Source organism: Hippopotamus amphibius, chromosome 1 (genome assembly GCF_030028045.1).
Source record: "Hippopotamus amphibius kiboko isolate mHipAmp2 chromosome 1, mHipAmp2.hap2, whole genome shotgun sequence".
Taxonomy (NCBI): Eukaryota; Metazoa; Chordata; class Mammalia; order Artiodactyla; family Hippopotamidae; genus Hippopotamus; species Hippopotamus amphibius.
In genome coordinates this window covers 165,015,633-165,030,291 of record NC_080186.1, presented here as the reverse complement: position 1 = coordinate 165,030,291, position 14,659 = coordinate 165,015,633, and the positions used below count along the sequence as shown (strand labels likewise).

Here is a 14,659-nt window from a genome sequence, read left to right as displayed (position 1 = left end):
ACTTTAAGTATTATTGGCATCAAAAGTACCAAAGGATGGTCTAGCCCATACAGAGGAGAAGCAATTTTAATTTTACCAGTACCTAGAAAAATACTGCCCTGAATAGATTCCTCTAAGCTCTTCCCAAGCCTCTGAGCCTTCAGGTAGCAGGGAGAAAGCCATTCTGATTGTCAGACCATCCCAACCCCAAGACCCTCACCTTAACCCTGCCTCTATCCTGCCCATCGCACAGAGCCAGGGAGACCAAGCAGGATGGTTGCTGGCAGGCTGCCCCTTCCCAAGTGGCCAGGTCATGTGAATCCCAAGCTGGGGGCCCGCCTGGAGGTGTCTGAAGGGAACCCACCTTTCTGAGCACATGTAGTATGTTCTGGGCACCATCCCTTCTACAGGTAGGCACATTCCTGAGCCGTATACCACTTCATACTTTGCTTTTGCACCTGAAAGGCCTTTCATCCATCAGTCAATATTTATAAGCACCTACCCTGGCACAGGGGTAGTAGAGGCCCAGGATAGGCATTTGGGATACAACAGTGAGTGACACAAAGTTCTCTGCCCTCAGGGAGCTGGCATTTGAGCAGGGAGAGACAGTGCACAATGAACGTGATAAATGAATAAATGAGAGAGTGTCTTAGAAGGTGGTGAGTGTTATGGAACAGAAACAAGAATCAGGAGTACTGGAGGGGAGTGAGTGCAGGTCAAGTGTTAAGGTGAGATGGACAGTTTAATAGTCAGGGTTCTCTAGAGAAAGAGAACCAATAGGATGGATGGATGGATGGATAGATGATAGATGATAGATGTAGATAGATAGATGACAGATAGATATAGATGATAGCTAGCTAGCTTTATTGGAAGGAAGTGGCTAATGCAGTTATGGAGGCTGAGAAGTCCCCCCTCTGCTGTCTCCAAGCTGGAGGCCCAGGAAAGCTGGTGGTGTGAGTCCCAGTCTGAGTGTAGAGACCAATGTCCCAGCTCAAGCTGTCAGGCAGAGCTGCAATTCTTCTTACTCTGCCTTTTAGTTCTATTCAGGCCCTCAATGGATTGGATGAGGCCCACCCACCTCAGGAGGGCATCTGCTTTCCCCAGTCTACCAATTCAGATGCTCATCTCATCCAGAAACACCCAGACACACTCAGAATAATGTTTCGTTAAATATCTGGGCATGCTGGGGCCTGGTCAAGTTGACACATAAACTTAACCATCACAGATGACTACAGTCACACTGTGGCAGCCAGACAACGTAGTTCAAGAATTCCTTGGGTATAACCCCATGAGGCTCTGCCTTGCACCTGGCCAGGCACTGCACCTGACAGAAGGTGGCTGCTAGCTGAGGGTCTTTTGGGGGAATCGATGACTGTATTGATCCCAGGGTGTCTCTACTTTCTGCGCTGACCCAAACGGCCTGCTCCATGACCTTCTCCTGACTCAGCATGGTCAAGTGCTGACATACAAACATGCGCACATTTTTGTGTGCCTCTTATCTCCTGGGCTTACCTAACTGCTGCCTCCAATTTCAGGTACGTGGTTGGTGCCTCAGGACCCCAAATGCCTTGGTGGTGCCGTGTGCCTCCCTCCACCAGCACGCAGAGATGGGGCACCTCCAGCCTGCCTTTGGCCTCCCCTACAGCAACCCTCAGTCTGTGCCCCCCACCCCCACATACCCTTCCTCACAGCCCCAGGCACAATTCATGCGTCTTCAAGTCTATGTTCAGGATAACGAGTCTTACTGTTTCTACAGGAGTATTTGACCCATCAGCCCATTGACAGACTTGTAGCCTTCTTTGTTCTGAGCATCAAGGAACAAATAGGCACCTAGAGACCAGATTGAGTTTTTCTTTTCCATATCTATTTATTCCAAAATAAAGACATAAAATTTTAAACAAAGTATTACAACGGATTTAGCATGGCTTATTTGATTTTTAAACTGCAACAACTTAAAGAGGAGACTTTCTAAATTCAATAAATAGAATAAATAACATTTCAACTTCACACTCTGCCTCTCATCCTTTCTTTCTGGAAACTTTCCAGGAGAGTCTTCAGAAATGTCAGCATATTGCCTGCTGTGGTTTGGTTGCATGGCTGTTCACAGGAAAAAGACTGTTGGGATAAAAGTTGACAAAGGTAGAGTGACTAAAACAGTATGGAGCCTAGCAACCCCAGGAACCACCCTGCCCAGAGCCTGGTGAGCGGTGGGGGGGCTGGTCAGGGGGGACAGGGGTATGCAGGCAGCAGGGGGCTTGAGACATGGCGCAAATGGATGGGGAGTCCAGGGCTAACATTTTGTGTAGGTGGCGTCGGTGGTTGACTTTGAAGTAGGATTTCAGGGGTCTGCTTGCTTGCCCACCCACCCCACCTACACACACACCCATCAAGTGGTCCTAAATCTCCTCATTAGTCTAGAAAACCTTCTTGGGATGCTTCGAGGCTTAAATTTTTGTTATTATTCTTTTTATAGCAGCACAATGACTAAGAGCGGGATTTGGGGGTCCCATAGACCAGAGTTCAAATCTCAACGCCACCACTTATTAAATATGTAGCCTTGGGCAAATCAGTTAACCTCACTGAGTCTCAGTTTTCTCCTCTATAACATGAGGGTGGTAAATCTGACAATTGTCATTAAGGTAGGTATTCAATGAAACAGCATCTATTAAGCATTTAGAACTGCATGCTATTGATCACAGAAACCTCTGCAGTTCAGTAGCTGAGTGAGGAGGGGTCCTTATGTGGCGACGGTAACAAAAAAATCCCCTCCCTTCCCTTTCCTCTAGCGACCGGGGAATATGCTCAAGAAGAGAACACGCTGGTAAGCATTTAGAGCAGATGACACGCTTCAACCTGCATGTGGGTGTGTCTTCCTTTAAACACCTCAGCCAGTGGAAAGAAAACTTACAGGCCACAACATCCACTCAGCAAACTGAATCTCTAGGATAATTTAGAATTGTATGGGCTATAGCCCCGATTCTCTAGATTTTAGCTTCTAATTATAATCAGGTTAGATTCTTTCATTATTCAAGAGGTGCAGAGAAGTAAAAGCCAACATGGGGGTGAGTGTGTTTTAAAATAAAAGGGAACCATGAGCCATCCGGGCAGATTTCACTTTAATTCTCTTGCTCTGATTAAATTTCTTAGATGACCCTAATCAACCTTGAACTACCAGTTTCAACTTTATCACCCTTTCTCATTCAGATGGAGTTGGCATTGACATCACACAAAAATAACTAACCAGAGCACATCACAGATAAAAACACTTACTCCACATTTGCCGTTCTGGAGGGCTTCAACTGTTTTCTTCACCCGATTGAAAATCAGGGGGAATCTTGTTTTCACTGTGGCAGTGGACATCCGTGACAGACCCTCCTGGAAGCATGCTGTTTCACATTTGTCCTGGTAAATAACAAGGATTTAGGAAAAGAAACATTCGGAGGACAGCTTTGAGTAGGAATCACAAAGAGAATGCTTTTAGAGGCTATTTTAATTTAACGAATGTAATCTAAACTTGCGTTGTTTTTAGACAAGTCCCTTGCCAGGCTAGGAAGTGATCTTCGATATTTCAAGGTAGGGCCATTTTCCCACAGTGACACTCCCTGGAGATTTCTAGTATGTTGCATCCAGGGACCATGAGGCCTGTGGACCCAGGAAACAGCCAGTGCTGAGTCTACTTTTCAAAGGATGCTCCCTTGGTGCAAGTCTTATTATAGTGAGATTGAAAGTACAGAGAAAGGAAAAGCCTTTTCACATCAGCCTGATGGGATATGCCCGTTGAACACGGCCATTGTTTCAGCAGCAGCTAAAACCGTGGATTATAAACCAAGGGGATGGGCTGGGCTGGGCCGTACATGTGTGGCTCCTCCCCAGAAGGCATCATATGCTCCTCTCATCTAATAGATGCACTGTGATAGGGCCTGACATCTGCCCTCAGCTGTGCTGAAAAGCTCAGATTCTCCCAGGCCCGGCTTATGAGAGAGTCAAGCACAACAGCACTTTGGGTAAGTGCTGCTTCCTCACCCTAACCAGGAAATTCCTGCCACGCTTCCTCTCTGCCAAAGTGGGGAATGCCCCCCCCACCCCCCCGGAAGGCCATTCCCCTCCACCCACAATCTCAGACACCCTGTCCTCCCGGAAGGCAGCCTTCAAACCTTGCAACAGCCACTCTAAATCAGCTTAACAGAAAGATAGAGAGAGGGGGAGGGAGAAGGCAGAGCATGTAGACAGTTTAGGCCAGAGGAAGGACAAAGTGTTGTCATTATATTTACATTGTTTTGCAACCCTAGAGTTACCAGCAAATGGATTAGAAAACAGTGTGATATGAACTATATCATTGGTTATATTCTCAGTCCCAGTTTGATTTAATTGTGCACATGGCCACTCATCTAAACACATTTAAGATTCTTTTTTAAATATTGACAACTGTTCAGACTTCCCAAGGAAAGTAAAGGCAAAGACATGCACATGTCAAGAGTATAGAATTTCAAAATTTTGAAAGGTTTGTAAAATTGTTACTAATCTGTAACAGTTGTAACTAAGCAACACTTTCTTATTTAAGATGTCAAATAGAACAATTAATTTTGACTTAAAGGCTTTGAAAAAACAGGATCAAGATTATTTTGTTTTATTATACTTACAGAAGGAATGGGCAGACACAAACAGTCAGTGACCTGTGAAAGAGGAATTTCAGAGTGAAGATTCCAGATGTGAAAATTAAAATGAGGAGAGATCTTAAAAGAGCATTTACTCACATTGGCACTGCAGTTGCATTCTGAAGGTGGATGGTTCTAAAAAGTAAGTAGAGACACAAGAAATAATGAGCGGAGTGTTTTTCATCCTCTTATATTTCACTTAACTTTTCAATACGTGCCTTTCCTGCTGGCTCCCACCTCTGCAGCTTACCTGCAGGTTGTTGATGAGGTACTCGACATCCTTGATTCCTGTCAGGGTCAGACACCCCTGGCTGGCCACAGAGCAGAGGAGCAGGGCAGAGGCAAGGACCACGGCCAGGAGCATCTTGACACAGGGCTGGAGCTTGGCCTTCAGATGCCTTCAAATGGAGCTGTATTTAAAGCTGCCCTGCAAACATGGAAAAACCCTGACATCAAACTGATACCAGTGCCCACTTTTTCTCTGTAAGTTTGGGCCACTTGACGTTGAAAAAAATATGTGTGTGTATGTATATCTCAAACTGAGTCACTTGGCAAAAACTATGTTACATTGTCCTGGGCAACATCATTCCTCAGAAAAGATGCTTTTCAAAAAGTTGGGTACTGAGATGCTATAGGAAAAGTTAAAGATCTTAAAACGATAATTTTTTTTAAGGTAGAGATTCTGGTTGTGAGAGTGAAAATACTTTCCATGAAGGCCCAGATCTGTATTTCCCCCTTTTTACTTTATTGGAAATGCTGATATAATAGCCAGTCACCAGTATTCTGATGAAGGGGGGCGGGAAGGATGAGAAATAGTACAGGAGAGCAGTTCTGTCATCAGGGTTTTTGCAAGCTCAGTCTCATCATTGCTACCTCAATCTTACTATACTTTACTCCCAAATCTTAACCTTGTCTTCCATGCCTGGGGCCAGATTCTCTACCTCACACAAATGCATCTTGGAACAAGTGCCTGAAGGAGGAAGTCTTCAACTTAAGTACAAAAATGCCTGGCCTGGAGGATTCCTTAGTGTCTTTAGGGAACTTACACAGCACTGTGCAACATCCAGTGAAAGCTCCATGCTCAAAATAAGATAATAGTTAACATTTATTGAGTACTTATTGCATACCATTTACAAACCTAAGCACTTTACAGAAATTAAGCCATGGAATGTGTACAGCCATCAAATGAGGTTTGTACTAATTTGTTGACCCCATTTTTTTTTTTTTTTTTTTTTTGCCTTTTAAAACACTATCTGCACCTTACCTTCTTGGTTCTTTGGCAAAGCTGTTCTTATCCCTATGAGCCAGAAAGCAGTCTCACTGTAGCCCTATGGAGTAAGTAGTATAATTATCATTATTTGATTTTATACATGGGGAAGCTGAGGCAGAGAGAGGCAAACAATGTGCCCAAAGCCACACAGCCAGAAAGCAACAAAATTTGTATTCAAACCCAGAAGTTTGACTCCCAGGTTCAGCCATTGTTATTCTGGCTTTCCTGCTTCTCTGTGTGTTTTCTGTCTGCCTCTTCCACCAGAATATGTGCCTCTTGTGCGTCTTGTTCACCCCGGTATCCTCAGCACTTGGGAAGGTGCCTGGGGAACGGTGGGCCATCACTAAATGCTTGTTGGGTCAAATCATTAATGTGAAAAGTTTTTTAAATAGTAAGAAAGGTGCACATAAACTGGGATTTTATAAGATTTCACTAGTTTCTAGGGTACATACACTATTTGGAAGTGTGTGCGCTTAAGAAAATATATCTTCTACACAATAGAGACTGAAAAGGAACTTTGCTTGACACTTTTGAGCCGTAGAGGCCAATGGGGACAAACCCACATTCTCACCACTACTGTTACTACTATAAGAGTGTGTGACATTGTTGCTTTTCTCATTGCACGTTGTTCCTTACAAGCAACAGCGGATCATTGGTGTTTGGCTGCACTATGTGGAAGGGGAGTATCTTGGTGGCAAACAAGGTAAAAAGAAATTGGCTTTCTGCTTAATTCCCCCAATCCTCCCATATCTCTGACTTCCATGTCTGTCCTCTGAAGTCAGGAGAAAAGTGGGTGCACTAACACTCTTTTCTCCCCGGGCCAAATCCTGGTCTGTCTAGCTAGCCTTGGGCCGCCCACCCTCCCACCTACCTGCTAAGAGCTGGTGCCTGGGAAAGGCAATCAGTGGACACTGGTGCTCCTTGGGCAGGTTATCTAACCTTTCCAAGCATCAGTGTACCACCGACACTCACCCACACAGGGACCTGGGGCAGATCACCTAGGCCTGCCTCACAGAGGTTTAGGGGTGTTCCGTTTGGAATACTTCTTCAGGAATGAGCCACGTTTCCATTTAGAAACTTGCTCTGGTCTGATCCAGACTCTGCTCATACTCTGCTCTCCCCCTCAGCTACCACCCTCCAGTTATGTTGGTTTTTTTCTATATCCAGCCTCCAGGCCATTGCTTTTGCTAAGCTCTGCCTGGAGTATTCTTCTTCAGCTTTTCCATGTGTGGCCCATTCTCATCTTTCAGGTTTCAGCTCAAAAGCCACCTCCTCCATGAAGCCCTCCCTGACCATGGTAATCCTTGCAATCTGCATGATTCTCTCTTTGGGTTTATTCCTCCTGGTGGGCTGTAAGTACCATGAGAGCTGATACGATGACTGACTCTTGTTCATCTTTGTGTTCCCAGGGCGCAGTCTATATTAAGCACTCAGAAATTACTGGTTAAATGGATGAATGATGAACACAATCTCATAAAAATTATTAAATTTATATTATTTATGAAATGACCAATACATGTTCTCCATGGATCCGTAACAAAAAAAAGAGCAAATATAACATTTAAACAACCTGACCCAGGAAAAACTTTGAAGAGTGATTCAGCAATGAATAGAATAAACCCTCCTGTTCTGTAGTCCCTTGAAAAATTTGAAGTGCTTTTAAATCTCTTCTCTTTTTCAGTTCTCATTGAACTATGTAAGGAAGTCATGTCAGGTGTGGGAACTCCAGCTCTGTAAAGGATGAAACAGAGAGAGAGTGAGAAAGAGAGAGAGAGCGCTAGGTGACTATTCTTTACAGTTCTTTCCCATCTCCCCACCCACTCAGTTATAAAAAAGGAAAGAATTAAAAGTTTTTAAATGGTAGCTCTGCAGCTCAAAACACCATTAAACAGCAGATGTTTATCTACACAAAGTCTACAACTTTTGAAGTTTAGCTTCTAGGATTTCTTTCAGTATCAAAATGTAAGTATGCAAATGATCTCTTACAGAGGAAATACACCAAGCTCAGAAATTAATTACTCAACTATTTTATCAAGAAGATTGGAGAGTAAGATGCTTACCAAGATTTAGCATAGATAACATATTTCACAATAAATGACAAAAGACTATACTCATTTATTTTGTTTGAAAGATAAAGTTTGACATTTTTATTTTGTGATAAAAACCCATGTGTCATGGATTATTTCTCTGGGAATAAAACAAAATGGTTATTTGTTCTAGGAAACCACAGCAGAAAATGATACACCCCCAAAAAGGCACTCAGTTTCTAAGTAAATCCCATTCTACCTTTTTCTGTAAACAACCAAGAGATAACTAGTTATGAGAATCCTCAAGCACTAATTTCTTAATCACATAGTTATTTCTACGTTAGTATTTCCCAGTCAAGTGTGATGGGGCAAACCCCACTGGAGGTGCTGTCATCCCTATAGGGGCTTCTCCCCCAGGGAGATGATTTCTAGCTGAGTGCCCAGCACTCCTCCCTTGCATCCATCCCTCCTAAGGAAATTCTGGGTCCCATGGACACAGAGCCTACTGCTCCCCGACTGGCTCCTGTGCAGTTTCCAGAGCTCCAGCATCCTCTCCTCCCTCCCCTCCCCTCTCTTCCTCCTCACTGTTGGTGAATAACAAGCTAGGCTATCTTTATCAATGGACTTTTCACACCCTCCCATCTACAGAGCACATCATTACCTGAAACCTGCCCCTACGTTAGTTAGAGACTGTGGGACCCCGTTTGCTGTGGCTGGTTTACTAGTGTCCATCTAATTAAGAAATGGTAAGAACTCCTGTTCTGGATCCCATTGGGGAAGGCACTAGAGTTTATTGAATCCTTATTGTACACAAGGTAACATGTTAAGCACTTTAAGTATATCATCTGACTCAGGCCTCTCGATAATCTTTATTAGCTCCAGTTTATAGATGTAGAAACTGAAGCTCAGAGAAGCTGAGAGTCACCTTAGTCACACAGCTGGTGACATGAACTGGATTTATATGCTTAGCTGTGTTTCTGGACTCTCTGATTTGTCCCAATGACCTGTCTACTTATACTGGTGTTGTAGTACCATGATCTTTTCGTTTCTGTGGCTCTTCTGTATATCTGAATATATGGTTGGGAATATCTGCCTGCTTCTTATTACTTGTCATTTTCAAAAGTGCCTGAGATGTCTTCAAACATTTATAGCTCTAGATTGGCTTTGGAATCCTTTTGATAAGTTTCTTCTCAAAAAAAAAATCATGTTAGGATTTTAATTGGGATTATGTTCAATATAAGTTGAATCTGGGAAAAATTGACATCTTTAAAATATTGAATCTCTCCATCCAGGATGATGTGTCTCTATATATTCAAGGCTTTTTTATTTCTGTCAACTCAATTTTATAGTTCTTTTTTCATACAGGTTTTGCAGAGTTTTGTGAAGTTTATTCCTGGGTCTACCTATTTATTCAACAGTATTTATTGAGAACTTTTTATATCCTGGGCATTGTTCTAGGCCTTTGGGATAAAGCAGTGAGCAACACAAAGTACCTGGCCTTGGGAAGCCTACATTCTAGAAAGCAGAGGGAGACAATAAACAAATAAACAAATATCTTGGTAATATGTTAGGTGGTCGTAAGTGCCATGAAAATCAAAAGCAGGTAAGGAACCAGGGAGTGGTGGAGGGTGGGAACCATGTTCTTTAAGGTGGCCAGTGATTGTGACCAGTGCCAAATCTCTGGTACAGTGATTTGAGTAGAGGCCCAAAGAAAGTGGGTGAGTCAAGCAAATATCTTGGAGAACATTTCAGGCAGCAAGAATAGAAAACTCAAGGGCTCTGAGAATATAGTGTGTCTACCATGCAGGAGGAAAACCACGGAGGCTAGTGTTTCTGTAGCAGAGTGATTGAAGGAAAGAATGGAAATGTTCGGGTGAGAGAGGGGGCCAGAAAGCAAATCATATAGAGCCTGATAGGCAGCGAGGAAGACTTAAGATTTTACTCGAAATAAGGTGGGTGCCATCAGAGAGCTTTGAGCAGAGGAATAACATGCTCTGACCTTACCTCTATGTAAGAGCTGATGGTGGCTTGGACCAAAGTGGTATCAATAGTGATAGACAGATACATCACAATCTGGATGTATTTTTAAAGTAGAGCCAATCGATATGCTGCTGGGCTGGCTAAATGATGAGAGAGAAAGAGAAGAGTCATTAGCTGACATAAGGAAGACTACAGAAGAAACAGGTATTGAGTGGAGGAGTTGAGGTGGGGTATTTAGTTTGAGATGCCTGTTAAGCATCCAGGGGCCATGTTGAGTAGGTAGTTGGGTATAAAAGGGTAAAAAAAGAGGTGAAGTGTTTTCTATTTTAATAGCTATTGGGTTCAGGGTTACACTTTCTAACTGGTTATTGCTAATATATAGATATAATAGCTTTTGCTATGTAACAAAAGACCACAACACCTTAGTGGCATGCAGCAATAATCATTAATTTCACATGTATTTATGGGCTTCGGGTGGCTGACTGAACAGCTCTGCTGATCTTGTCTGGGCTCACTTATACATCTGCAGATTTGCAGTAGTTGGTTAATCTAGGTTGGGCCTGGCTTTCACATACCTGAGGCCATTTGGATAATCCAGAAACGTTCTTCTTGTGGTAGTGGAGGAAGTGTAGGAGCAAGCCCAGTGCTTAGTTTCATCTCAAGCCTCAGCTTGCACCACTTCAGCCTACATTCCAGTGCCAAAGCAAGTCAATGAGCAAAGCAGGACACCTTGCCCATGGTGAGAAGACATGTACCAGTTACATGGCAAAGCACATGGATACGGGGAGGAGGGAGGAACCAGGCCAAATGATGCAATCCAGCACAGGAGAAAATGGTTGATGTTTGTGTCTTTATCTTGCAACCACCAACTATGAACCCTCTTATTAGTTTTGATGATTTTCAATTGATTCTCCTGGGTTTTTTCCTTAAGGAGATATTTTCATCTGAAAATAATAATCCTCTAGTCCAGGGATCAGCCAATTTTTCTTGAATGTCCAGCTCGTGAATATTTCAGACTTTGTAGGCCGTATGGTTTCTGTCCCAACTCTTCACCTCTGTTGCTGTAGCAGGAAAGTAGCTAGAGGCATTACAAACATTAACAGGCTTTGTCCCAATAAAACTTTGTTTAAAAAAAAAACAAACAAGCAGCCAGCCCAAGTTTACTGATCTCTGCTCCTCTAATCAATTTCTTTAGAATACTGTGTCTTCTTTCCTTTTGTTCTTATTTCACAGATAGAACTAAGGAAATGCCATTATGGTCATAGCAAGCCTTGTGGCCATCTTCTTCACTTTACTGGGAATCCTTTCAGTGTTTTCCATTTAAATGTCAGGTTTGCTATTCTGTGTGTGTGTGTGTGTGTGTGTGCTTATTTTTTTTTTTTTTTAATTTTATTTATTTATTTATTGGCTGCATTGGGTCTTCGTTGCTGTATGCATGCTTTCTCTAGTTGTGGCCAGCAGGGGCTACTCTTCTTTGCAGTGCGCGAGCTTCTCACTGCTGTGGCTTCTCTTGTTGCAGAGCACAGGCTCTAGGAGCATGGGCGTCAGTAGTTGTGGCATGTGGGCACAATAGTTGTGGCTCGTGGGCTCTAGAGCGCAGGCTCAGTAGTTGTGAGGCATGGGCTTAGTTGCTCTGAGGCATGTGGGATCTTCCCAGACCAGGGATCGAACCCATGTCCCCTGCATTGGCAGGCAGATTCTTAATCACTGCGCCACCAGGGAAGCCCCTCACGTTTGCTATTGATTTCATTATAAAGAATAGTTTTGAATTTCTAGTTTACTAAGTTTTTATTAGAAATATCTCTTAATTTTATCAAGTATCTTTTTTTAAAATAAATTTATTTATTTATTTATTTTATTGGCTGTGTTGGGTCTTTTTGGCTATGCGTGGGCTTTCTTTAGTTGTGGTGAGTGGGGGCTACTCTTCATTGTGGTGTGCCGGCTCCCCATTGCCGTGGCTTCTCTTGAAGCGGAGCACAGGCCCTAGGCGCGTAGGCTTCAGTAGTTGCAGCACATGGGCTCAATAGTTGTGGCTCACGGGCTTAGTTGCTCGGCAGCATGTGGGATCTTCCTGGAGCAGGGATCGAACCTGTGTCCCCTGCATTGGCAGGCAGATCCTTAACCACTGCGCCATCTAGGAAGCCCTCAAGTATCTTTTTAAGTTCCTGTCACGACCACGAATTTTATCTTTTCACTTATTCATGTGAAAATTATTTTAATAGATTGCCAAATGTTGAATCATCCTTACATTCCTTGAATAAAATCTATTTGGTCATACTACATTACCATTTTAACACATTTCTGGATTCAACTTGCTATTACTTTATTTTGAATTTTTTATTTATAATGCACTGGGATATCTTCCTAGGCTCAGTTAAACACTCAGCTAAATGTAGCTTCAGCTAAATGTTCAGACTCACAAGACTGTCCTAGGTTACACTTAGTACCTGTCTCCTCCAAAGGGTAGGGGATGGACATGGACTTGCAGGAGGGCAGCGTTAGTCTCTGCCCTCAGTGGGAGCGGTCATCCAGGAACCATTCCTTTAGCCCTCCACAGGAGATGGCTCAGGTGTGAAGAAGCAAGACTCACACTGGGAGGGGATGGGATGGTTGTGGCTTGAAGGCCTTGTGCCCCATAGAAGCCAATATCTCTTGGAAGAGGTCCATAGGGGGGCTTTCAATTCCCCTGCATTGAGGGGAGCCCAAGGCTGTGACATCCCCATGAGGAATTTATCATTCATTTATAGTCCTCCCAATCCAGACACACTTTGCCAATCAGACCTAGTTGATATTTTACCTTCATCTGGTTTTCAAGGAAACAGGACTAAAAAAATTAATGGAAAGGACAAATTCTCTTTTGGAAGGGGAAATAGTTGTGTTGATACATTACCTACATCGTCTACATCTGTAAGTTTACTCTTAATTTTCCCTTTTTTGTGCTTTCTTTTTCAGGTTTTGGTTAGGGTTGTGCTATCGTCATAAAGTGCATTAGGAAGCTTTCCATCTTTTTCTACACTTTGAAAGAGTTAAATCAGTATGAGAAGTTTCAGCATTCCGTCACATCTCCATGGAAAGCAGGGGATTTTTCTTGTTCATTTCCACAAACCCAGTGACAACAGTGCCTGGGAGACAGCAATTAGATTATTTGCTATCCTTTCTGTGCTACCCAGAGAGGGGTCCAGGGCATTGTTCTAGGCTCCTGTCTTAACTTAGAGGGAAAATTTCACAATGTCGGGAGCCCTTGATGTCCTGCAGATGAAGGAGGGGGGTGTCTCAAATTCCTAGCGGTAGGAACCCACTTAGGTGGCACCAACCTTGACTTCCAAATGGAACAGTACATCTACAAAAGGAAAATTGATGGCATCCACATCATAAATCTGAAGAGAACCTGGGAGAAGCTTCTGCTGGCAGCTCATGTCATTGCTGCCTTTGAAAATCCCACTGGTGTCGTGCTGTGCGGAAGTTTGCTGCAGCCTCTGGGGCCACTCCTATTGCTGGCCGCTTCACTCCTGGAAACTTCACTAACAAGATCCAGGCAGCCTTCTGGGAAGTGCAGCTTCCCGGTGGTTACTGATCCCAGGGCCTGCCCAACATGGCTCTGGGTAAAGCAGACTCGACTCTGTGCCACGTGAATGTTGGCATCCCGCACACGGGCAAGGGCACGCGCTCAGTAGCTCTGATGTGCTGGATTCCAGCTGGGAAATTCTGCGCCTCCGCGGTCCCATCTCCCATGAGCACCCGCGAGAGGTCACACCTGCTCTACGTCCACAGAGACCCTGAAGAGATGGCCGAGGAAGAGGCGGCTACAGCTGAAAAGGTTGTGAGCAAGGAGGAGCTTCAGGGTGAACAGACTGCTGCAGCCCCCGAATTTACCAATTTATGGCTCCTCAACCTGAGGGGGCAGGCTGGGCTGCAGACACAGGTGCCCTCTGCCCTAGTCAGCGATTCCCTTCTGAAGACGAGCCAGCCCGCCTCCCCGGACGGCACTGCAGCCAGTGGGTAGGGACATCCACCAAATTGCCTTAAGCAGTTCTTCTCAACAGACTCTTAAACAGAAAATGCAAATAAGGTTGACAGAAAACAAACCAGTTCTTAAAAAAAAAAAAAATGCTGAATGAATTACGTTCTCATAGAACTTGTCCATAAAATCTGGTTCTGATGACTTTTGGAGGTTAACTCTTTGGCATTTTCTGTTTTTTATCATTTTAGTGCTCTATTAATTTTTTCGCTTCTTGATTTCTTTTATTGTGCGTTTTCCCAGAAGATGCCCCAGACTTGTTCTAACAAAGTAGTGATGTTGTGCATTTTGCTTACATTTTCTCTTTGATGAAGCTTGTAAGAAATTTGTATAGTTGATTATTTTCAGAGAATCAAGTTATGCTTTTACTTATCAATACAGTGTATGATTTTTCTTATTCTAATTTAGCATTTTTGCTAAATTACAAATTATTATTGCCTTTATTAATTCCTTCTTACTTGATTTAGATTTACTTTATCGTTCCTCTTCTAGCGCCTTGAGTTACATGTTTTCTTCATTTTTTAAGCAAATAGTAGTTCTAATTATAGAGTATACTATATGGTGGACACAGTGCTACATGTTTTACTTGTGTTGTCTCACTGAATCCTCATAACACCCCATAAGACCTCACGTGAAGTGTTCAGCATTGTGGTTATGAGTGCAGACTGGAGCTACAGTTGCTGCCGTTTATAACTTGGGCACGTGACTTCTCTGTGCTCCTATTTCTTCA

General features: G+C 43.4%; 1 protein-coding gene and 1 pseudogene across 1 annotated transcript; one reads left to right on the top strand and one right to left on the bottom strand.

The window, feature by feature from the left end:
* Window positions 1-1,983: 1,983 nt before the first annotated feature.
* On the bottom strand, window positions 1,984-4,998 carry IL9 (interleukin 9). The gene is made up of 5 exons (XM_057705956.1): window positions 4,885-4,998; window positions 4,734-4,769; window positions 4,620-4,652; window positions 3,250-3,381; window positions 1,984-2,094 (listed from the first exon to the last, which is right to left on the bottom strand). Exons 1-5 carry the CDS (start codon window positions 4,996-4,998, stop codon window positions 1,984-1,986), a joined length of 426 nt encoding a protein of 141 aa, XP_057561939.1.
* Window positions 4,999-13,139: 8,141 nt separating this feature from the next.
* On the top strand, window positions 13,140-13,914 carry LOC130843822 (40S ribosomal protein SA-like; annotated as a pseudogene).
* The last annotated feature ends 745 nt before the right edge of the window (window positions 13,915-14,659 follow it).